This window comes from Lepus europaeus, chromosome 4 (genome assembly GCF_033115175.1).
Source record: "Lepus europaeus isolate LE1 chromosome 4, mLepTim1.pri, whole genome shotgun sequence".
NCBI classification, from domain to species: Eukaryota; Metazoa; Chordata; class Mammalia; order Lagomorpha; family Leporidae; genus Lepus; species Lepus europaeus.
Genome location: NC_084830.1, coordinates 131,965,579 through 131,990,224, shown reverse-complemented (window position 1 = coordinate 131,990,224; position 24,646 = coordinate 131,965,579). Strand labels below are relative to the sequence as shown.

The 24,646-nt window shown below is 37.5% G+C and overlaps 1 protein-coding gene and 1 long non-coding RNA gene across 2 annotated transcripts in view; both read right to left on the bottom strand.

Annotated features, from left to right (window-relative positions):
• Positions 1-1,382: 1,382 nt before the first annotated feature.
• Positions 1,383-3,598, bottom strand: LOC133758542 (uncharacterized). Its single transcript, XR_009865805.1, has 3 exons — positions 3,516-3,598; positions 2,334-2,368; positions 1,383-1,408 (listed from the first exon to the last, which is right to left on the bottom strand). It is a non-coding gene; the product is annotated as an uncharacterized LOC133758542 (long non-coding RNA).
• Positions 3,599-8,840: 5,242 nt separating this feature from the next.
• LOC133758779 (serine protease inhibitor Kazal-type 10-like) overlaps positions 8,841-24,646 on the bottom strand; it is a 137,944-nt gene continuing 122,138 nt past the window's right edge. Inside the window, exons 2-5 of the mRNA XM_062189925.1 lie at positions 19,162-19,246; positions 17,959-17,996; positions 13,001-13,116; positions 8,841-8,916 (exon numbers count right to left, since the gene is read on the bottom strand). Coding sequence (XP_062045909.1) covers positions 8,841-8,916; positions 13,001-13,116; positions 17,959-17,996; positions 19,162-19,228 — 297 coding nt within the window. The 5' untranslated portion in view covers positions 19,229-19,246. The remainder of the gene's footprint in view (positions 8,917-13,000; positions 13,117-17,958; positions 17,997-19,161; positions 19,247-24,646) is intronic.

Sequence of the window (24,646 nt, the reverse complement as noted above, 5' to 3'; positions counted from 1 at the left end):
CCCACATGAGTGGCAAAGACTTCAGTACTTGCACCACCATTTGCTGCCTCTAGTTGTGTGCACTGGCAGGAATCTAGAAGCAGAAGCAGAGCTGGGACTCAGACCCAGGCACTCTGTTATGGGATGCAGGTGTCCCAAGTGGCATCTAAACTGCTGCACCAAGCACCTGTCCCAAATACACTGTTAGAAATAAGAATTTTGAGGCCAGCATTGTAGCAAACCAGATAAAGTCGTCGCATGAGATGCCAGCATCCCATGTGGGCGCCAGTTCGAGTCCTGGATGCTACATTTCCATTCAAGCTCTCTGATAATGTGCCTAGGAAAGCAGCAGGAGATGGTTCAAGTGCTTGGGGCCCTGCCATCCACATGGGAGACCCAGATGAAGCTCCTGGCTTTGGCCTGGCCCACTCCTGGCTGTTACGGCTTTTTGGGGGAATGAATCATCAGATGTGAGATTTCTTGCTCTCCTGCTCTCTTTGTAGCTCTGTCTTCCAAATAAAAAAAATTTAAAAAATAAAAAAGAAAGAAAGAAGAATTTTAAGGGGCTGGTATTGTGGTACAGCTGGTAAAGCCATCTCCTATTCCATATGGGCACAGTTTCATGCCCTAGCTGTGCCAGTTCCAATTAAGCTTCCTGCTAATGGCCTTGGGAAAGCAGCAGAGGATGGTCCAAGTGTTTGGGCCTCTGCCATCCACATCAGAGACCCAGATGAGGCTCCTAGCTTTGGCTTGGCCCAGACCTAGCCACTGTGGCCATCTGGGGAGTGAACCAGTAGATGGAAGTACTCTCTTTCTCTCTGTAACTCTGACTTTCAAATAGATAAATAAATCTTTAAAAAAGAAATAAGAATTTTAAGCTGGATTTGTGGTAAAGCAGTTTAGCCACTGCCTGCCATGCTGGATCCATATTGGAGTGCTGGTTTGTATCCTGGGTGCTCCACTTTCAACCCAGCTCACTGCTAATGTATCTGGAAGGGCAGCAGCAGAGGATGGCTTAAGTGGCCCATCACCGAACAACACAATCACCTGGGGAGTAAACCAGCGAATGGAAGATTGATCTCTTCTCTCTCTGCCTTTCAAGTAAAATAAATAAATATTTTAAAAATAAATACCAACATTAAGAAAAAGAAATAAGAATTTTAAGGAAATATAGTAGTGTGTAACTTTGATTTTAACCCAAATATTGTGGCTGTTTTCAGTATACATTAAGCTTAGGTTATCAGGAATATGAATTTTCCTATAATATTTCACTACTTTGGAAGAGCAAATATTTACACTTGCATTCTTACTTCAATGCAGAGCAGAAAATGCATTTATTGCAATAAGTGCGGCCATTAGTACCACAGATGGGAAGATACTCTTTTGTGCAAATAGTTGGAAAACTCGTGGAAAATGTATTGCAGTCTATCTGTAAAACAGAGAAACAGCACAAAGTTTATTAGAAAAGAAATATTTGAATCATTTTTCTTAAATCTTAATATGAAATACCACACAGCCAAAATGAATAAACATAATCTCCATTTAAATTTAAAGACAAAGATCTTTGTACCCATAAACCAATAAATAAATAAAGCATTATCAATATTTTTATAAAAACTTTCTGTTAATCAGCAGGTCCCATACTGCATCAATGTGTCTTCATTACATTGTCAACACTGCCCCTCTACCCATGACCTTCCCCTTCCACCTCATTACAGGAAATCACCAAGCTGAATGGTCAGCTTGTGATCCTTTGACTCAATTTATAATTTCACTATATATCAATATACACACACATTACATGTCAGTGTTTTGTGCAGTTTGGGATATCTTGGCAATTTATACAAAGAAAACTACGCTAAATGTATTTTTAAATTACATGCTTTTTTACATATTCTCGTGAACTTATAAATTGACATTTGGAGCAATAATTCATTTATTTTCACCTCTATGTAATACTCTACCATGTTAACATATGAAAATCATTACCATTTATCCTCCTAAAAATTGAGAATTGGGATGGTACTTTATTTCCTTTTGTTTTGTTAGGATGTACCATTCTATTCTAAATATATTTTATATTTTCAGTGCTATATACAATAGCAAACAATGGAAATGATTAGAATTTTGGATAGCATAAACACATCACTCCCTGTGTACATAGGGCTAAGTGATTTTGTATTCACTGTGTTGCTTGATCCTGGCGAAAAAAATAATACATAAATATTTTTACTCATTGAAGTATTTATCTTTCCTATGAATCCATTTGTGTGGTTGATTTTGCTGAGATTTTAAAAATTTAAAAAGTTTAAAATTTATATTTTTAAATTCCAAATGAACCTATAGCAACTTACCCAATTCTGTATACGATCTGGTTTTATGGAAGCTTCTGCAACCAAAGAATAGTTTTAAGAGATAAGAAATCTACACATACATTGGTAGCAGGAATTTATTTAAGTGATGTATTCAAGGAATTGTCACTAAGGATGTGAAAATTTTATGCCAATAATAAAAGTATGAATTCTCAAATATATTGAAATCTTAAAGAATCCAAATGAATCTAATTCTGTGAAAAAGTGTTATTTATTATTTAATAGCATCTAATAACCTGCCTGAAGATACCCCTTTGTTTTATTTTATTTTATTTTTTAAGATTTCCTTATTTTTTGAAAGGCAGAGTACAGAAAGGGAGAGAGGGAATGAGAAACTGAGAGATCTTCCATGCATTGATTCTCTCTTCAAATGTCTGTCACCTCCCAAATCCCAAAACTGCGTGGGTCCAAAGCCAGGATCCAGGAGCTTCTTCTGGGTTTCCCACATCGGAACAGAGGCCCAAGAACTTTTCCAGGCATATCAGCAAGGAGATGGATTGCAAGTAGAGCAGTCAATACTTGAAATCCATTTTTAAAAGTTTTATAGAAGAGACACCTCATTGTGGTGGAAGATAAAAGCCAACAAGAAGTTACTTAAACATGAAACAACTTCTGATTTCAGGGCTGTACCCAATACTAGCTATTTTATACGTAAATCATGCACTTCTTTGACATTTAAGAAAGATAATTTGTTGCCAGAAGTATGAATGAGTTACTTCCTTACATAAGACATTGATTACAAAGATTTACAGTTGGTAAGTAAAAGTAACTTAAAATCAGATTTTCAAGGTATTCTATAAGGGATTCTTTCCTTGCTCGCATTTTGCATTTAACAAACATAGAAACTAATCTCCCCAAAATAACAACAACTAATATGTAATCAAAGTCATTCAGTATAGCAATAGACAAAGAGGGAAATTCAATTGCTCATTCTACACCATCACTGTGCCCTCATTTCTGTAATGTGGGAAGTAAGACAAGACAATCCATTGATGAAATATTTAAAAGGAATTTAGAACACATTCTGTTCCATTTTGCCAATTTAAAAAAATAGAAAAAACAATCACTCCATGCCTAAATTACGTAAGAAATTTACCTGCATTTCAAGGATACATGTTTTAAGGATATCTATGTATTCCACCTAGGACTGTAAACTTTACTCACCTGAATAAGGAGCCAAGGCCGAGATGACAAAAATGGCTTTGATCCATAATGAAAATAAAGGCATTTGATTGAGTCTGTGGAAGAAATTCTTCAGAATGTTTGATACAACGGCACAGAAACAACATTGTTCATTTCCAATTAACAGGCAAATGGAATACAGGGCCCGATTTTAGAAAGTTTCTTGCTTGGGAATAAACTTTCTCCAACACTCGAAATTCCCAGTTAACACCACTGACCTGTTTCCTCTCTCCTCCCCGCAACCTTATAATTCAATAAACATAACATAATGTCAGCAAAATGCCTCCCTGAAGACATGATAGAAAGACTAGGCCCAACACCCAGGAAAAAGTGAGGAGCTTATTACTACTCTAATTCTTGGCTAAGTCCATAAACAACCTGGTCCCATTAAAGTAAACATGATCATTCCGAAGTGTGTATTCCTCAGGAAACAAGTAGGACCAATTATTTCTATTCAGCACCAATCTATAGCAGGACTTGTAGCAGTTCCACAGCCCATGGATCCCCACTTGGCTTACCTCACACTTAGAGGGAAGAGAGATGAGGCCAACATGTCTGGAGACTGTAGCTATCCTGTTCTGTTCTTCCTGAACCATCCACGACCCTGTAGCTAAGTCTCTTTTATTGATCTGTGAGTGAGGAGCTAGATGTAGATAGGACAGATGGTCCAGGGCAGATAAGACAGAAGTATTTTGTGTCCTCCCTGGAGGCTACAAAGCAGGTCATGAGAGGTGCCTAATAAATACTCAGTAGATCTCCCCTTAGCAGGAGGTTTGGGGACAGTTTGATCTGGTGAACCCAAAAGTACAAGGAGGAGACATGGTAGTAAGCCTGGTTATAGATCCTAAGATATGGAAGATATGTGAACTCTTTGCAAGCAGGTGAGTTGGAAACAAATAAGATCATCAAGAAAGAAAAAGAACATGGGGAAATTTTAATTCAATAAAGGTCTGTACTTAGTAAGTTTAAAAAACAAATTTATGTTATAAGTATCTGGAGAAATTTTGCAGCCTGTGGATACACCAATCCTCCATCAAGATTGTAAATTACTTCTCAATAGCTAAGTCCTGGTCGTTGGTATAATGATCATATGTATGTTTTTTTATTTTATGTTTATTTCATAACTTTCATATTGTTGAGCATATTCATAATTTTTAAGCAAAAAATTGATATAGTTAATGAATACAATATGATGAGTTTGGACTTTGGTGATGTCATCACCACCATCAAGGTAAAAAAATTAATCCAACACCTTCAAAAGTTTCTTTTTGACTATTTGGATTTCTTTTTGTTTGGCAAATTGTTTTGTTTTGTTTTTAATAAGGACACTTAGAATGAAGTGCATTTTTTTACCAAATTTTTAAGTGCACAACACCATATTGGAACTATAGGCACTATGTTGAATAACAAATATCTAGAATTTATTCCTCTTGTATAACTTTATACTCATTGAACTACTTTCCATTTCCCCCTCACACAATCCCCTGTAAACACTATTCTATAATCTGCTTCTGTAAATTTGACTATTTACAAACTTCATATAAGTAGAATCAAGCAGGGTTTGTCTTTCGTGAGTAGCATAGTATCTTTCAGGTCCATTTATCTTGTCACAAATGATAGGATTTCCTTTATAAAAATATATTTGAATAGTATTCCACTGCATATATGTACTACATTGAAAATCCATTTTTCAGTTAATAGGCATTTGAGTTGTTTCCAAATCTTGAAATAATAACTGAAGATTTTTCAAATTTGATTTAGAAATCATGATTTCACATATCTAAGAAACTAAATTAACTCCAATTAGAGTAAATTAAAAGAATGAAATCCAGGCACACACTTTGAAAATCAAGATAAAAAGAGGGCATTTTTCAGTCCACTGCAGTGGCTTTCAATGTGGTAAGCCTGGGCTTCAGCAGAAGTCAGCTTATGAAGAGCCCTGGCAGCTCTGCCAAGAGTTGGATCACTGGAAATGGACCTGCCCTGGAGTCGAAGGATGCCCAGGTCAGAGCCACAGATCTTATTGGCTCTAAGCTGAAAAGCCCTTCACTCAGCCCAACTTCCAAAGGGACCACTGCAGCTGAGGGAATGGTCAAGTAGGGTCAGCAACATTGCAGGCAGAACTGTAAATTTCTTGTTAGAGATGCCCCCTGCCTTTACCTGGCCAGCTCTCCTCCCAGGCCAGCCAAGTAATGACAGTCAACAGAGTGCCTTCCCCTAGGAGGTTCACACCTCCCTTAGGATATACCCCATGGGAAGAGATAGATAGGTCTGGCCCTCTTAACTTACAAGGCCTAAAGCCCACCAGATTATTATCAAGCCCCTTCTATCAGGTTCTATTTGCCTCTCAATCAGAAAACTTCATTGTAGCTTAGACAGCACCTTTCTTAGCTCCTCTAATAATGACTCTGTCCTTTGTTCTAGGCCCTGTCTAGTGCACTTGGGCCTCATTCCTTTGTAATCATAACCTCTACTCTACCACCAATGGCTCTACTCCCAACCTGTGTGTACTGATGGTCCTCTTCCCCACTTAATGCTGTATAATTGTTCAAACCTGGTAAATGCCACTCTTAGGATCATTGGTTACTATCCTCACTCTATCTTTTATGACCTTGTCTAAATATGATCAGAGTCGGCAAACTTGGAAGGCTTCCATAGCCTTGGCAACTCATGACGACAGCCTAGGATGGTTATTGGCGCCATAAACTAGAGTGTCAATTTGTTGGGTCAACAACAGGAGCCACTGTGCACTTGCTCCCCATGTGGGATCTCTGTCCTTAATGTGCTGTCCATTGTGATTTAATGCTATAACTAGTACTCAAACAGTATGTTTCACTTTGTGTTTCTATGTGGATGCAAACTGTTGAAATCTTTATACTAAATTGATCTTCTGTATATAAAGAGAATTGAAAATGAATCTTGATGCAAATGGAATGGGAGAGGGAGCGGGAGAGGGGAGGGTTGCGGGTGGGAGGGAAGTTATGGGGGGGGGGAAGCCATTGTAATCCATAAGCTGTACACTGGAAATTTATATTCATTAAATAAAAGTTAAAAAAAAAAGAGGGCATTTTTAAAAAGAGAAAAGCCTCTGATTATATAGTAAGTTGAAAGTATGTTATTGTAAAAATTAAAGCAGAAAAAAAAGAAAGGAATGAGGAGGGATTGAGGGAGGGATGAAGGGAGGAACAGAAGTATGGTTGTCTTAGAATTGTTACCTATGAAATACATGAAATCTGTTCTCTTTATGTCAATAAAAATTTCAAAAAGAGATAAACAAAAAAGAGGAAAATGGCTTATAATATGCAAGGAAACAAAAATATAATCAACAGGTAACTTTTCATCAGAAAATACAGATATGAAAATCAGTAGGATGATATATTTCAAGTATTGAAAGAAGGGGGCGAGTCAACCAAGAATCATATATCCTGCATAATTAACAAATAAATTTAAACCTAAAAGAGAACAAAATCATTAGAGATTGTTGGGAATGCAATTGAAAGGCAATTCATCTATCTAAGAAGATCCAGCCCAGGTTACAGGTCAGACAGTCTGGGGGAGAGGACTCAGGAGTAAGACAGCTGAAAGAGCTCTCTTGAGGGAAGACCAAATATCAAACAAAGACCTCAGAAACTTTCACCCAAGGAGACACAATTCGTTTGGATTCATTTATAGAGGGATTTATGTCTCAAGACATTGCTGTAAATAAACAAACAGATAGCTGTGTTCAGGGAGAGTTGAAGAGAGGCCAACTTGTACAACTACCATTCAAGATGACTGTAACCATACTCAAAGTTGTGTTTCCTTGGGGCCAGCACTGTGGCACAGTGGGTTAAAGCCCTAGCCTGCAGTGTCAGCATCTCATATGGGCGCCGGTTCATGTCCCAGCTGCTCCACTTCCGATCTCTCTACTATGGCCTGGGCAAGCAGTTGAAGGTGGCCCAAGTCCTTGGGCCCCTGCACCCAACATGGGAGACCTGGAAGAAGCTCCTGGCTTCTGGCTGCTGGCTTCAGATTGGCACAGCTCCAACTGTTGCGGCCACCTAGGGAGTGAACCAGCAGAATGGAAGCGCGCGCTCTCTCTCTCTCTCTCGGTCTCTACCTCTCTCTAATTCTGTCTTTCAAATAAATATTTTTAAAAAGTTGTGTTTCCTTGAAAACCAACATCAGAGATCTCAGAATTCTACCAACCAAAAAGCAAACTAACACCAAATCCTTCATAAACTCCTGCTAAAGAAGAAAAATTTGCTAAATCACTTTATGAGATCAATAGTACCCTAATATCAATCCAGACAAAGACATCTCAGTAAAGAAAACGACAGACAGGGGCCAGCATTATGGTGCAGTGGTGTTACACAGCTTGTGATGCCTTCCTCTCTTGTCAGAGTGCTGGCTGGAGTCTGAACTACTCTACCCCTGCTAATGCACCTGCAAAGGCGGGGAGGGGGGGATAGCCAAGTATTTGGGCCCTGCCACTCCTATGGGAGACCAGGATGGAGTTCCTGGCTCCTGGCTTTGGTCATCTAAGGAGTGAAGCAGCAGATGGAAGGCTGTTACTTGCTCTCTCTTCACCCTCATTGCTCTGCCTTCTAAAAAATTTTGAAAAATATTTTTAAAAAGGAAAACTACAGATAAAGTCTTTTACAAATATGGATGAAAATTCCTCAATAAAATACTAAGAAAGAGAATCAGCAACACATAAAGAATTAAATACCATGACCAAGTGGGATTTAGCTCAACGTTGCAAAGTTGTTTCAACATGTCATGTATTGTATCAATAAAATAAAAAATCAAGGGGCTGGCGCTGTGGCCCAGCAGGTTAATCCTCTACCTGCAGCATTCCATATGGACGCTGGTTCTAGTCCCAGCTGCTCTTCTGATCCAGCTCTCTGTGGTAGCCTGGGGAAGCAACAGAAGATGGTCCAGATGTTTGAACCCTTGCACCCACCAGGGAGACCTGGAGGAGGCTCCTGGCTTCCGGCTTTAGATCAGAACAACTCTAGCCATTGTGGCCATTTGGGGAGTGAACCAGCTGATGGAAGACCTTCCTTTCTGTCTCTTCCTCTCACTGTCTGTAACTCTCTCTCTCAAATAAATAAATAAAATCTTTTAAAAAATAAAAAACACATTATCATCCAAGTAGATGAAGTAAAAAGCATTTGGCAAAGCCCATAATTGTTTTATGATTTAAAAAAAATTCAACAATGTAGGAAGAGTAGTGAATTCTCTCATTCTCATAAAGTGTACTTACGGAAATCCACAGATGTTATCATACTTAGTGGGTAAAGACTATAGGTTTTTCATCTAAGGCTAGGAATAAGACAAAAATGTCCGTTCTTGGATCACTTCTATAAAACATTGTTCTAGTGGTTTTAGCCAAGCAAGACTGGAAAGAAAATGAAATAAAAGGCATTTAAATTAGAAAAAGTAAAACTGTCGTAACTTGCAAGTGACATGATCTTATATATAGACAATCCTATTCAACCAAAAAGCTATTAGAATTAACAAATGATTTGCTCAAAGCTGCAGGATACAAGATCAATATACAGAAATAAATTATATTACTACAGAATATATTAGAAATCTGAAAAAGAAATGAAATAATTCCATTTACTGTAACACCAAATAAAAATTAAACAAAACAAAATACTTTGGTATAAACTGAATAAAAGAACTGAAAACTTACACTGAGGATAGTACAAATCATTACTGAAACTAATTAAATGAAGAAATATCCCATTTTCTTACATCAGAAGACTTAAAGTAGTTAGGATGCAATGCTCTCCAAACTGATCTACAGGTCTTTTGATTATTTTTTATCAGATTACTTGGTTTTTATTTTGTTTGTTCTTGTTTAGTTTTGCTGCTGAGTTCCTTACAATACTATGTGTTCCTTACAATACTTTGGCTATTAGTCCCTTATCAAATATACAGCTTGCAAATATTTTCTCCCTTCTTGTAGATGGACTTTTCGGTTTCCTTTGACCTTTGCTGTGCAGAAGCCTTTCAGTTTGATGTCATCCATTTATCTCCTTTGTACTTTCACTGCCTGTGCTTTGGTGTCATTTCCAAGACAGAATTTCCAAGATCAGCATCAAGAACATTATCTTCTATGTTTTCTTCTAGGAGTAATGTAGTTTCAGATCTTACTTTTAATTCTTCAATAATTTTGAGTTGACTTCTGCAACTCAAAATCTCATTCTTTTACGTGTGGAAATCTCATTCTTTTACATGTGGAAATTAAGTTTTCCAAATACTAATACTAATAGGAAAAGATTATCTTTTCCATATATGTATTCTTGGTGCCTTGTCAAAGACCAGTTAACAGCATGTGAATGGCTATATTTCTGGCTTCTCTATTCTGTTCGATTGGTCTACATGCTCCTATAGTCCTGTCTTTATGCCAATATCATACTGTTTAAAATAGATTTGTAACTTATCCATGACATATCTTTCAAATCAGAAGTGTGATTATTCCAGCTTTGTTAAAACATATTTGGAGTATTTGGAGTCCTTTTTGGTTCCATATAAAGTTTAGTATTTTTTCCAATTCTGGAAAAATGCATCTGGTATCTTAATTGGTTTATTGAATATTTAGATTACTTTTAATAGTATGGATATTTTAAGAATTCCAATTCTTCTAAGACATGAACATAGATTAAGAAAAACTCCTGAAATATTCATGGGTTCCACAAATGCTTACTCAATAAATCGCAATTGAAAGTATATTTTAAATGCATCTGTACTGAATATATATAGACTATTGTCATTATTCCCTAACAAATATAGTCTAAGAACTATTTATATAGTATTATGCATTTTAAGTATTCTATTCATTATTCTGGCAGTAAGATGGTAGCAAAACAAGGCATGGTTGCTTGCCTCAAGACACAGTGTGCCAGTTAAAGTTACGAGGGTATTTGAAAAAGCCCATGGAAAACTTTGTGGTTCTGCTCTTGGATGAGCTCCCTCCAGCATTTGCAGTCAGATACACATCAGATTTTCCTTATGAACTGTGCTCTTTCCCGTGTCTGAGGTTTCTGGTGGGTCAAGGCAGCTATCTCAGCTCTATACTTTGTAGGCTAGTGAAAGTTTTTTCACATGGAGGCTAAGAAAGAAAATGGAGATAGAAAGACTTCTTGATTTGTAGCCTAGTACTGGTACAACACCACAGTTCTGCCCCCATTCTTCTGCCCACAGAACATAATTCAAAGAGTAAAAAGCAGATAGCTTTTCTTGATGGAAAGTACTGCAAAGTTGCATTGCAAAGGGAAAAAATATAGGGAAGAATGGAGAATTGAAGTCATTTTTTTGTTCTTTTGCCATCTAGTGGTATCCCAAAATGGAAGACTTAACTCGTGCACTGTAAAATCACCTCCAGCTCAAACTATTTACCCATCTCAGAACTTTTACATGAAAAAGAAACAAAATTACAAGTTGCTTAATGTATATGCTTTGTGTCTTGTATTGGCTTAGCCTGTACCCTAACAATCTGTAGTAAAACTCTTCCTAACTTCTATCTGAATAAGACCAAAGTCAGCGAACTCTAAAGGCTTCCATAGCCCTGGCAACTCATGACTAGAGCCTAGGGAGATTACTGACGCCATGAACAGGAGTGTCAAATTGTTAAGTCAGCAACAGGAGTCACTGTGTACTTACACCCCATGCGGGATCTGTCCCTAATGTGTCGTCTAAAGCCAAGTGATGCTATGACTGGTACTGAAACAGTATTTTTATACTTTGCGTTTCTGTGTGGGCGCAGACTGATGAGGTCTTTGCTAATTATATACTGAAGTGATCTTCTGTATATAAAGAGAATTGGAAATGAAAAAAAAAAAAAAAAAACAAAAAACAACCTGGTGTTAAAATGGAAATGGCATAGAAAATTAATTATTTTGAAAAAAAAAATTATGTGGGATCTCTGTCTTTAATGTGCTGTACATTGCTATTTAATGTTATAATTAGTAATCCAATGGTAGTTTTTTCACTCGATGTTGCTATGGGGGCAAAATGTTGAAACCTTTACCTAATATATACTAAATTGATCTTCTGTATACAAAGAGAATTGAAAATGAATCTTTACATGAATGGAAGGGGAGGGGGAGCGGGAAGGGGGAGGGTTGCGGGCGGGAGGGAAGTTGTGGGAGGGGGGAAGCCATTGTAACCCACAAGCTATACTTTGGAAATTTATATTCATTAAATAAAAGTTTAATTAAAAAAAAAAAAACTCTTCCTAACTTCTGTTTAGCATTTCTTTCAATGTTAACTTCATCTTTGTTCTTGCCTAATCTAGAAGACTTGTTGAAATTTTTGGCACCACACTTTTCTCTTGAAGATCTTGAGTCATTAGATCAAGATTAGATGAGGTGGTCTTAGGTATCCATAGTGATCATATATACTAAAGGCAAGTCTGGGAAAACTGCTGTACATAGCAATGCCTATGTTGTGTATTTGTGTGACCTTACTATGCAATCACGTGGAAAAACTCACTTTAATATGGTAATATTGCAAAAGTGTTTATGAGGAACAGGAAGGGAGAAAGGGGAAAATAATAAAGTCAATGCCATGTAACAAGTTTATTGATCAAAATATTTAATGATTCAGAAAAGTTCTCAATTTCATGCTTTCAACATTAACTGATGATTTTTCAGATTTTTCATAAAGTATTTGGAAATTGACAGATAATTAAAAATTTGAAATTATAGGATTTTTGGAATTCCAAGAATTTTCCAGTTCTTATAGTCTATACAGGTTTCCAAAACAATATTCAAGTACTAATCTAGAACTTTAAGGCACTAGAGACTAAGATTCTGTAGAATTCAACAGCATAATGGGATTATAAGAGGTGTCCTATGAGTGTACAGCACCACATCACAGGAGTCAGCATGGGCCATAATGTTTGAAAGAAATTCCATTGTTAGTATGTCTGCAGAGAGAGAAAACATTGCAAAAAGTAGTACGTCAGATTCCTTCATAGTGTTCAAAATACTTCTTGATGATCATCTGAATAAGACATAAAGCAGAGAGCTTGGACTCTCCTTCTTCAAACAGCTGTGTCCTGCTCTCCACCCCCAGACCTGCTGGGTCCTCAGTCCCGTTGTGGGGCTATTTTCTCAATCCTGATTCGGTATTGGGACCGACCCAGGCATGAGGAGGCAGAAGATGATTGAGTTTCCCACTTTATAGCACATTTGTTCACTTCTAATAATTACAAACAAATAAAGTAAGGCTAATTAATCGGAGTATCTGAAAACAAGGCAGCATCATCATATAGATAGCTCAAACTAATCTACGTGTAAAAGTGAGGTCCCAGGATAAAGTTTAAGGGTATATCCTAAAGCTTTAACAGAAATAAAAGAGATATTTTCTGTGTACATAGTTGCAGACTAAGAGAAACACTGCAGTTCCTAGTATACTGAGACTATTATTTCAATATCTAGATAAGCAAATGTAGACTACTGTACTCTTACCTTATTGCTTTGCAAAATGCACAGACATTACCATAAGTGAAATCATTGGATGCACAGATTGGAACATACATCCTCCTACAGACACGCAGTGACTCTGAGTATTTGTTACAGTCTGGCTGTAATATGCAGAGACAAAAAAGAAATAATCAGAGAGCCACATCTGAAAATAGTGTTTTTAATATGTTATGAAATGTGATACACAAAAAGACATTATATTTACATTGCAGACACCTAATAAAACAAACATCCCTGTAAGTAGAACCCAATTAAAAAATAAAATGTTTCATAATTGTTGTATCCTTACCTATCAAGTGGTTCTCCCATATTGCTTCCAGTCCTAAGCTCAGTTTTTATTTATTATTCACTTCTTATTTTTCCTATTTTTAAAGATTTATTTTATTTATTTGGAAGTCAGAGTTAGAGACAGAGGGAGAGAGAGATCTTCCATCCATTGGTTTACTCCCCAAATGGCCACAAGGGCCAGTGCCAAGCCAGGTTCTTCATCCAAGTCTCCCACAGGGATATTGCGGCAAAAACACTTGGGCCATCTTCTACTGTTTTCCCAGGTGCATTAGCAGCGAGCTGGACACAAAGTGGAACATCCAGGACTGGAATCGGCTCCCATATGGGCTGCCAGCATTGCAGAAGGGGGCTTGACTTGTTATGCCACAACATTGGTTCCTGTTCTTCATATTTTTACCACATATAAAATTATTCATTAAATTTTATATTATTTAATTTGGAGTGATTTTGAAATTTATATGAATAAGCATAAAAACCTACTTTGCTCCTCTAAAAATATGCTAGCAAATATAGATTATTTTCACTGAAAGCTTTTATAATTGCTAATTGAAATACAGTTTTCTTATCTATAGCACTTGATATGAGAATTAAAGACATGCATTGAAACATAGTGGCCTCCAAATGAGAAAGCTTTCAAGCAGAAAAAAACTGCCATGAGATATCCAAATAAAATAAATTAAGTGGCCTCCAGCAAACATTTGAGGACATAAAAACAAAATCTTTGAATTCAAAGACAATTTCTAGGACATAAATTGAGTTAAAAATACATAAACAATATTTGACTGACTCAGGAAAGAAAAAGAAACTAAAGTTAAAATAGTTCAGATACAAGTATTAGATTATAAGTGAAGATTAGATTTAAATAAAAATTAAGTCAAGAGAAAAATTACATATAAACAATATTGGGCCTTTCTTTAGCATTTTACTAATAAATGACTATTATCCAAACAAGAGATTATTGAAAAGAGTTTGTCAAAGGGCTTATTTTGAATATACAATATATTTAATTTTCTTTGATATTAAAACAGAGGTGGAAAAATTATATATTCTGAAACAGTAAAAAATACAATTCATAAATGGAAGAAGGGAAATACAAAAGGGGTACAATAAACCCATTGCTTGTATGTAGGAACTAGGTGACAGGGAAAGAACACCATGAAACTCTGGTAAATGAGATGCTCAGTAGATAAATAAATTTATTTTAAAAAGAACAGTTATGGGGCCAGTACAGTGGCGTAGTGGGTTAAAGCCCTGGCTTGCAGTGCAGGCATACCATATGGGCTCCAGTTCAAGTCTCAGCTACTCCACTTCAGATCCAGCTCCCAGCTAATGTGCCTAGGAAAGCAGCAGAGGGTGGTCCAAATTCTTGTACCCCTGCATACACACATGGGAGTCCTGGAAGAAACTCATGGCTCCTGGCTTTAGAATGGTTCAGCTCCAGCCATTGCAGCCATTTAGGAAGTGAACCAGTGGATGGAAGACTTTCTCTCTCTCTCTCTCTCTCTCTCTCTGTCTCTCTATCTCACTCTCTCTATCTCTATCTCTGTCCCTACTTCCCTCTGTAACTCTTTCAAATAAATAAAAACAAATCTTTTTAAAAAGGACAATTACAAACACTTAAAAAGGCATAAAGAATAATCAAGAGAAAAAAAAGAAATTTTTTCTAAATGTAAACTGTCTCATGTAGCACAAAAATCAATAGGAAAGAAACACTAATAATACACCAGAGTAATCCTTTTTTTTTTAAAGATATATTTATTTGAAAGGCAGAGCTACAGAGAGGGGGAGAGAGAGAGAGAGAGAATATTTCATCTGCTGGTTCACTCTCCAGTTAGCCACAATGGCTGCAGCTGTGCCATACACACACCCACACAAATCAGCATCTCATTTTAGGTATTTTTGCTAAATAGAAAACATAAAAAATAAAAAAGGGCAAGTATGCCCATTATCTCCAACATTGTAGTCATATTCCAGTCAATGTATTAAAAAGGTGATTCAATTAGGAGCATAAGAAATGGAAGTAGGGGCCTGAGCTCTGGCAGAGCAGATTAAGCTCTGAGTGCTGGCTCTGGTCCAAGCTGCTCCCCTTCTTCGTCTTCTTTTTTTGTTTGTTTGTTTTATTTATTTATCTGAGAGGTAGAGTTATAGATAGTGAGACGGGGAGACAGAAAGGAAGGTCTTCTATTCGCTCGTTCACTCCCCCAAATAGCTGCAACAGCTGGAGCTGGGCTGATCCGAAGCCAGGAACCAGAAGCCAGGAGCCAGGAGTTTCTTCAGGTCTCCTGTGTGGGTGCAGGGGATCAAGTACTTGGGCCAACTTCTACTACCTTCCCAGGCCACAGCAGGCAGCTGGATCAGAAGAGGAGCAGCTGGGACTAGAACTGGCACCCTTACTCTGATTCTGATACTGCTCCTTGTTCACGTACCTGGAAAGCAGGAGAAGATGGCCCAAGCACTTGGGCCCTGCCATCCATGTGGGAGACCAAGATGGAACTCCAGGCTCCTGGCCTTGGCCTGGCCCACCTTCAACTGTTGTGGCAATGTGGGGAGTGAACCATCAGATGGAAACTCTCTCTCTGTCTCTCTCTCTCTGCCTCTCTGTAAATCTGGCTTTCAAATAAATAAATAAATAAATCTTAAAAAAAAGAAGACACTGAAAATATTTTCAATGTATATAGCATAATAATGTGATGACATCATTCAAAACTCATAAAAATGTGACAAAAACAAATGTCTAAGAGAAAAATGCTCAAAATTTATGAGCAAAGTCATTTTAAAGAAAATGGAAAAATGACTTCGAAACATATGAAATGATGTTTCATTTTATTCATAGTTAGAAAAAAACACTAATTTGTAAAGTCTTCACTATCTCATGAAAGATCACTCTCACATACAGAAATTAAAAGCCGTTGATAGCTCTACTCTTTTTGTTTTTTGTTTTTTGGTTTTTTTTTTTAACAGGCAGAGTTAGACACACACAGAGAGAGAGAGAGAGACAGAGAGAAAAGGCTTCCTTTTCCATTGGTTTACCTCCCAAACGGCTGCTACAGCCTTCGTGCTGTGGCTGGCGCACTGTGTCGATCCGAAGCCAGGAGCCAGGTGCTTCCTCCTGGACTCCCATGCAGGTGAAGGGCCCAAGCACTTGGGCCATCCTCCACTGCACTCCTAGGCCACAGCAGAGAGCTGGACTGGAAGAGGAGCAACCAGGACAGAATCCGGCGCCCAACCGGGACTAGAACCCAGGGTGCCGGCGCCACAGGCAGAGGATTAGGCTAGTGAGCCATGGTGCTGGCTGATAGCTCTATGCTGATGGAATACTGTGGGGACCAAGGCATTCTTATCATTGTTAATGGGAATGCAAATTAAGACAACTCAATGAAGAATATCCTATGTAGTAAAATTTGTGGATTATTGCTAACAAAAGAACACATTTTTATATTTTATAGTTGTAGTCACAACCTAAAATTTTATTTTGAAAAGATTACTGCACAAGGATACTCATGGAAATATTATCTTCAATTGCAAAATGTTGCTATTTAAATGCTGAAATATTAGTGAGTGGATTATCTCCTGTTCCTGTACACAATAGAGTACTAGCAGCTAGCAAAGATGAGGGAATTTTTACATGAATAAGAACATTTCTGAAGTCCATAAATTTCTAACTTATCCTGAAGAGAGAAAGTAACTCCAAGTGTAACTCTGTAATACATCATTTAAAATTATTTTATTTTTAAAAATATTTGATTAACATGTAACATTTTTTGATTAACATGTACATTTTGTGGGGTACAATTTAATATTTCAACACACATATAATGTAAACTAATCAAACCAGGCAACTAGACCTTCTATTTCCTCATCTCCTCTTTGTGTTTTGAACTCACCAGCTCCTCTCTTTCAGTTTTTTATGCAGTATATGATACATTATTATGAACTATAGTTGTCTATTACACTATGAAACACTAGGGTGTGTTAATTCCTATATGTGTTTGGGTACCCAAAGATACTCTCTCCCATCTTCCCTTCTCTCCTCCCTTTCCAACCTCTAGGAATCACTCTTCTAAGTTCAAATAAATTTTGAATCATGTATGAGAAAGAACACATATTTGTCTTTCTGTTTGGCCTATTTCACTTAATGTAATAATTTCCAAATCTATATATTTTGCTACAAATATCGGGGTTTAATTTTATTGTTTAATAATATCCCATTGTCTATCTGTATCACATTTTCTTTATCCATTCATCCATCGACGAACACCTAGGTTGATTCCTTATCTTGGTTGTTGTGAAGGTGCTTCAATGAATATGAGAGTGCAGGTATCTCTGTGATATGCTCATTGTATTACCTTCAGATACATATCCTGAATTGGGATGCTATGTCATATGGTATATTTTCGATTTTTGAGGAACCCCTAAACTGTTCTCCATTATAGAAGTGCTAAGTTGCATTCCCACCAACAGTGTATAATGTTCTCTTTTCTCCACATTCTGACCAGCACTTCTTATTTTTTTGGAGGTATCATTGCAATCCAGTTTTAATGGCTTTTAGCATAAATATCATGTTTGTTGCCAGCATTTTTCATATCACAGATAATCTCACAATAAAGATTTTAAAAATTGAATATTTTCAACTGCTTAACATATGGCCAACTTACCTCTGCCAAAAAACTAGATGTGAAAGATGATACAGTATCTGCACAAATAAAAAAAAATAAATAATTTGGCATTTCCTAGGATCACATCTATTGTAACAAGAAAGGGATGCAGGTCATCAATGGAGAAGCCACAAGGCATTAAGTGAGTCTTTGACACTGACTGTGGGCGGCCGAGTGCTGGTTCTTGCAGCAGACTGAACTCTGTGCTGAATACATTGCAGTGTTAAAATCTACAACACCCACACTTGAAAATATAATGTTCTTTGTTTTTGTTTTTGACAGGCAGAGTGGACAGTGAGAGAGAGAGACAGAGAGAAAGGTCCTCCTTTGCCGTTGGTTCACCCTCCAATGGTGGCCACTGCCGGCGCACCGTGCTGATCCGAAGCCAGGAGCCAGGTGCTTCTCCTGGTCTCCCATGCAGGTGCAGGGCCCAAGCACTTGGGCCATCCTCCACTGCACTCCCGGGCCACAGCAGAGAGCTGGCCTGGAAGAGGGGCAACCGGGACAGAATCCGGCACCCCAACCGGGACTAGAACCCCATGTGCCGGCGCCACAGGCAGAGGATTAGCCTATTGAGCCGTGGCACCGGCCTAAAATATAATGTTCTTTATTACCCACATCTAATAGATTAGTAAACTGAAGACCAAAGGAGACAATGACTTTCACAAGCCTAGAATTAGAACTCAGAGTCAAGCTTCCTGCTCTGTTTCCAAGATTTTTTCAACAACCACATAATTGTGTCACAGAGTAAAAGACATTTATGAGTTTTAAAGCAGGCTAAATGTCTCCAGAACTATCAATGAAGACTTGCCTGATGAAAAACTATGCTGTTAAAATAAATAATGAAAATTAGTCTCAAATGACATTATTATAACAAATTCCATTGGAGCATATTATGTCCAAAACACATAAAGGATTTAGTTTAGTTAAAGTGCTTCAGCTGCAGCAATAAGAAAGGAAATATGTTATCCTGCCCCAGAATTCAGTGTCATTCATAATCACTAAGTAGTTTTCTGCTTTCATATAACAGGAGAAAAAAAATCTACCAACATATTTCAAAAGAGCATTTGAACTGTGTTCAATTTAGTTTGCCAATTCAATGATTCTATACAAAATGGAACAAACAATAGTGTTCCTAGGATATATCAAACCTTGCCTACGTGGCATCAAATTTTTAGGACCAGGATTATAAAATATACTCACCACAAGAAAGATAAAGTGCCAGCATGGCAATAAAAATGGTTTTGATCCTGAATGAGAAGTTGGCCATTTGATATCCTTAGTCAACCTAGAAGAATGTTACAGAGAAACTTTAAGAACAGTTATGACATAGAGCATCGTAACTTTTCAAAGAATAGACTTTCTATATTCTCCCATTCAAGAAAAAGACAGTTATAACTCCTGAGTTTCTGTATTCCTTGCTTTTCACTAGGGAGCTCATTCCCTTCCTCCTCCACTGCTAAAATCAAGCAGAAATAACCATGTTAACTAATGCATATTGAAAATTCCCCAGACAATATTCTTCATAGCATTTCCGAGTACATGCATTTCAATTTATTCCTCAGAAAATCATGAATAGCTGTTACTAAAAGGACCAGATCTGAAGAAATCCTAACAGCAATTCAACATGTAAAAGCCATCATAATTTATGCCTCAAATAACCTACCTCCAGAAGAAGAAATGGTACAAAGGGAGACCGTGGCAGTCTTGTTCACTCTTGAGTTCTACTCTACGTCCACTCTATTTATTTGTCTCCTATAAAGATCTCTGCATAAGGAAGACAAGAGTCAGGGGAGATAAGTCTCAGAGGGAGCACATGTTCTGGCAGTAGACAGGAACTTGCCTCATTATAGACATCATTAAAGTTATGCCTCCAACAGATACTCAAAGGACAGATAATTTCATCTGATGGACATCAACAGATGAGGAGACAGAGGCTGTGAAATCTTTCCATCCAAAGGGAGCTTTGAGAGTCAAGAGATCTCAGGCAAGAAATGCAGAGTTCCAGGAACTGCAATTTTAAAATATGGCTCAAATCTCAACAGTTTTAAAATCTGGACAGATAAGAATATTTGGAGAGCTTTGTAGAAACTTCAGTGCCTAAATTCCTCCCCAGACTCTGATTCAGTTTTCTACTTTAAATCCTAATCATTTGTACTTTCTTAAGTCTCCAAGATGACAGTAGAGTATGGCTACAGTTGGGGGTAACTGAGCTGGAGCCAGAGAATAATCTCTGGAGCTCCATTCCATCAACCTTGGTACTTCTCTATACTGAAGCTCCAAGTTTAATGGAAACGTATGACACAAACTTATCTGTGGCTAGATTTATTAACATAACATTTAAATGGAGCTCCTTTCCATGTTATCTTACACAAATCAGTGTATTCTTTCTGCATTTCCAAGATGGTAGAATAGGGAGGGAGCTTACTGCTCTAGTCTAGGGGAAGATACCTTAAAAAAAAAAAAAAGTGGAGAGAGTGCAATCTCAGGGAAGAGGGAGGGAGAAAACTGCAGAGGAAACTCCATGCAATTAGAGGAACACTGTAGATCTATGTGGAGGGTGTGGATGCTCACAACTCAGGACCCCAGCAGTGGACAGCCTCAGTGCCTGCTGAGAGTGAGATGAGACCAGAGTGCAGCAGCTCAAGCCACTGGCGATGAAGCTGCAGGAAGAACCTGGCAAGAGTCCAGCTTGAGCTCTGCGGAGAACAGGGTACTTGCCAACCAATAGGAAAAACGAGGGCATATTTCTCTCTCCAAACACCCAGCACCAGTGTTCTGTAACTAGCTGACAGAGGATGGATGCCATTTTGGACACGTGTAACAGCTGTACCAGCTAGTGTTCAGCATGCAGCAACCAGCCGACAGGAGACATCAGAGTCAGGCTAGGAGAATTGACAGGGGACTGGGTGCTCATGACTGTTAGAACTTTGTGTGGTGGGAATGTGAAAACACTGTGGCAGGGCTGGTGCCGTGGCTCACTTGGTTAATCCTCTGCCTGCAGCACTGGCATCCCATATGGGCACTGGTTCTAGTTCTGGATGCTCCTCTTCCAGTCCAGCTCTCTGCTGTGGCCTGGGGAAGAAAGTGGAGGATGGCCTAGCTGCTTGGGCCCCTGCACCCGCATGGGAGACCAGGAGGAAGCACCTGGCTCCTGGCTTCGGATCGGCATAGCTCCAGCCATAGCAGCCATTTGGGGAGTGAACCAACGGAAGGAAGACCTTTCTCTCTGTCTCTCTCTCTCACTGTCTAATTCTGTCTAATAAAATAAATAAATAAATAATAAAAAAACTAGCGTCTCAAGACCCAAGAACAACAAAATCCAATTGAGAACCAGGCAATGGACTTCAATAGACAGTTCTCAAAAGAAAATATATGAAAAAATGCTCAACATCACTATCCATTGGGGAAATGCAAGTCAAAACTACAATGAGATATTATCTTGCCCCGTCACAATAGATAGAATCCAAAACACAGAGAGTAACAAATGCGAGGGTATGGAGAAAGAGGAACACTTTTACACTGCTGGTGGGAGTGTAAATTAGTGCAGCCACTGTGGAAAACAGTGTGGCAGTCTCTTAAAAACTAGAATTAGACTTGCTATGTGATCCAGTAATCCCACTGCTTGGGTATATACCTAAAAGGATTGAACACAATGAACCAAAGAGATACCTGCAGCACCATGTTTATGGCAGCACTGTTTACAATAGCCAACATTTGGAACCAACCAAGGTATCCATCATCAGATGACTGGATAAAAAAAATGTGGTATATATACACAATGGAATATAATTCAGCTATAAAAAGAATGAATTTCTTCCATTTGCAGCAAAATGGATGCAACTGGATGACGTCATGTTGAGTGAAATAAGCCAGACCCACAAAGAAAATACTGCATTGAAAGAAATGTCTGTCGATATCAATATTGTGGCAAACACAGTTTTGTAAAACCTTGTTTCATATCTTTGTCAGAACAATGGTTAAGAATGTTATACTGCAAAGGTATAAATGATGTGTGATTGCTTTAAAATGTACTGTACATGGGTGCAACGGCCATTTTTTCCATTCAATTATTGTTTAGAGTCATTGTCTATATTCCCACTAACTTAGGGTCTTTTTGTTTCTACTTGTTAAACTTCTTACTCTGTGAAGTATTAAGACTTTTCACTGTAATATAATTTTAAAATATATTATCTCAAAAACTAAAAAAAAAATAAAGAGAGAAGGAAGATAGTGGGAGACAGGGAGGAAGGGGTAACATGTTCGTGGAATTGTATCTACAAATCACAAAGAATCATTTAATAACTAAAAATTAAAAATTAAAAAAGAAAAATAAATCAAAATGAGATGAAAAGGAATGCTGTAGTCACCCCTTTTTCTGTGATTTTACTTTTTGTGGTTTCAGCTACCTGTCAATTATGATCTGAATATAACATAGAAAATTCCAGAAATAACATAGCCACTGTGAAAAAAAATCATTTATTAGTTTTTAATTTTAAAAAAGCCACTGTTTTTATTATAATAGTGAACCTTTTGGAGTTGGTGCTATGTCAGTAGGCTAATCCTCTGCCTGCAGCACCAGTATCCCATATGGGCGCCAGTTCGTGTCCCAGCTGCTTCTCTTCTGAACAAGCTCTCTGCTATGGCCTGGGAAAGCAGTAAGAGATGACCCAAGTGCTTGGGCTCCTACACCTGAGTGAGAGACTCAGAAGCTTCTGGCTCCTGGTTTTGGATCAGCTCATCTCTGGCCATTACAGCCATTTGGGAAGTGAACCAGAGGATGGAAGCTATTTTTCTCTGTGTCTCCTTCTCTCTGTTGGTTAATCTATCAAATAAATAAACAAAATATTTTAAAAAAAATAGTGAACTATCTGAAAAAGAAATTAAGAAAACAATTTATTTTTTAATGCTACTGTAAATGAAAATACTCAGGAATAAATTTAACCAACAAAGTTACTATGTACACTGAAAATATGTGTATGAAATAAACTGAAAATGACATGAGTAAATGGAAAACTAGTCTGCATTCATGGGTTAAAAGAATTAATTTTATTAAAATATCTATACTAGCAAAATAAACCACAAATTCAATGTGATCCTTATTGACATTCCAATTCCATATTTCCCCAGATTAAAAAAGAATACTAAAAATTGTATGTAGCCACAAAACAGTCCAAATATGAGGAGTCTTCAAAGAGTTCATGATAAACATATATTATGAAAAAAACTACATATTGATTTCATAAGCGCTTGGTACCAAAAGGAGCCTACCCTTTAATTTTGTTTTTTTTACAAACCATTTGAAATACCCTTGTAGCTAGAGAAATCTTGAGAATGAACAAAGCTGGAGGCATCATACTTTCTGATTTCAAACTATATTACAAAGCTTTAGAAATAAAAAATAGGATGGTATTAGCATAGTAACATAGACTCATGAAACAGAATAGATATCCCAGAAACAAACCCACTCATATCAGGGCATCTAATATTTGACAAGGATGCCAAGAATGGAGAAAAAATAGTCTGCAATAAATGGCACTGGAAAAGTGAATAGCCACACACAAAAGTGTGAAATTGGATCCTTGTCATATACCATGCACAAAAGTGAACTTGAAGTGGATTAAGTACTTAAATGTGAAATCTGAAGCTATAAAATTCCAAGAAGAAAACATAGGAAAATAATTCCTTGGCAATGATTTTTTGATAGAACATACAGGGGAAAAAAAGCAAAAAAAGTAAATAAATGGGATCATATCAAGCTAAAAAGCCTCTGCACAGCAAAAGAAACTATAGCAGAAGAATAGGAAAAATATTTTCAAAGCATATACCTGATAAAGGATTCATATCCAAAAGATATAAATAACTCATGTAACTCACCAGTAAATAATAATTGTAACAACCAACTTAAAAAATGACAAAAAGACACAAGTTCAAGGAAGACATTCAAATGATCAATAGGTATATGAGGGTTTATTTGCCACATGCTAGTTCACTCCTCAAAGGCCTATAACAGCCAGGGCTGGGCCAACCCAAACCCATAAGCCCAGATCTCAACCCTGGTCTTCTATATGAGTGGCAGGGACCCAAGTAGTTGAACCATCATGCTGCCTCCTCAGGTGCCTGTTAGTGGGAAGCTGGAATCTGAAAGCAAGATTCACACCTAAGCATTCTGATGTGGAATATTTAATTGCAGCGCCAAACACTCACCCTGAGGATTTGCTTTTAATGTGATGGTCAGAGAAGTCTTCTCTGAAGAGATGCCATGTGAGTGGATACCAGAAGGAATCAACCAGTCATGAAAGAGTATGTGTGCCTATCCAGAGACCAAAGAGTTTGAATCTGAGGAAGAAAATGGATGGTGTGCTTCAGGTATAAAAAGAGGCCAGAGAATATTGAACAGTAGCTCCAAGGACACTAAGGATTCAGGATTTTATTTCAAATGTAAAGGACCAACACAACTTTGTTTGGACTTCAAAATCCACACTGTTTTGTTTGGAAGGATAAATCCAGAGAGATCTGAGTAAGAAAAGACAGAAAAGTAGTTATAGTTTTGTTAGTTCAAGATAAAAAGAACTAAAAAGATTTTAGATACATATTGAAACTTGAAGTTCTAACTCGTTAATGGATTTGATGTTGAGATCTGAGAAAGAGGAAGATTGAGAATAAACCAGAGTAGGTTTCAATGTAA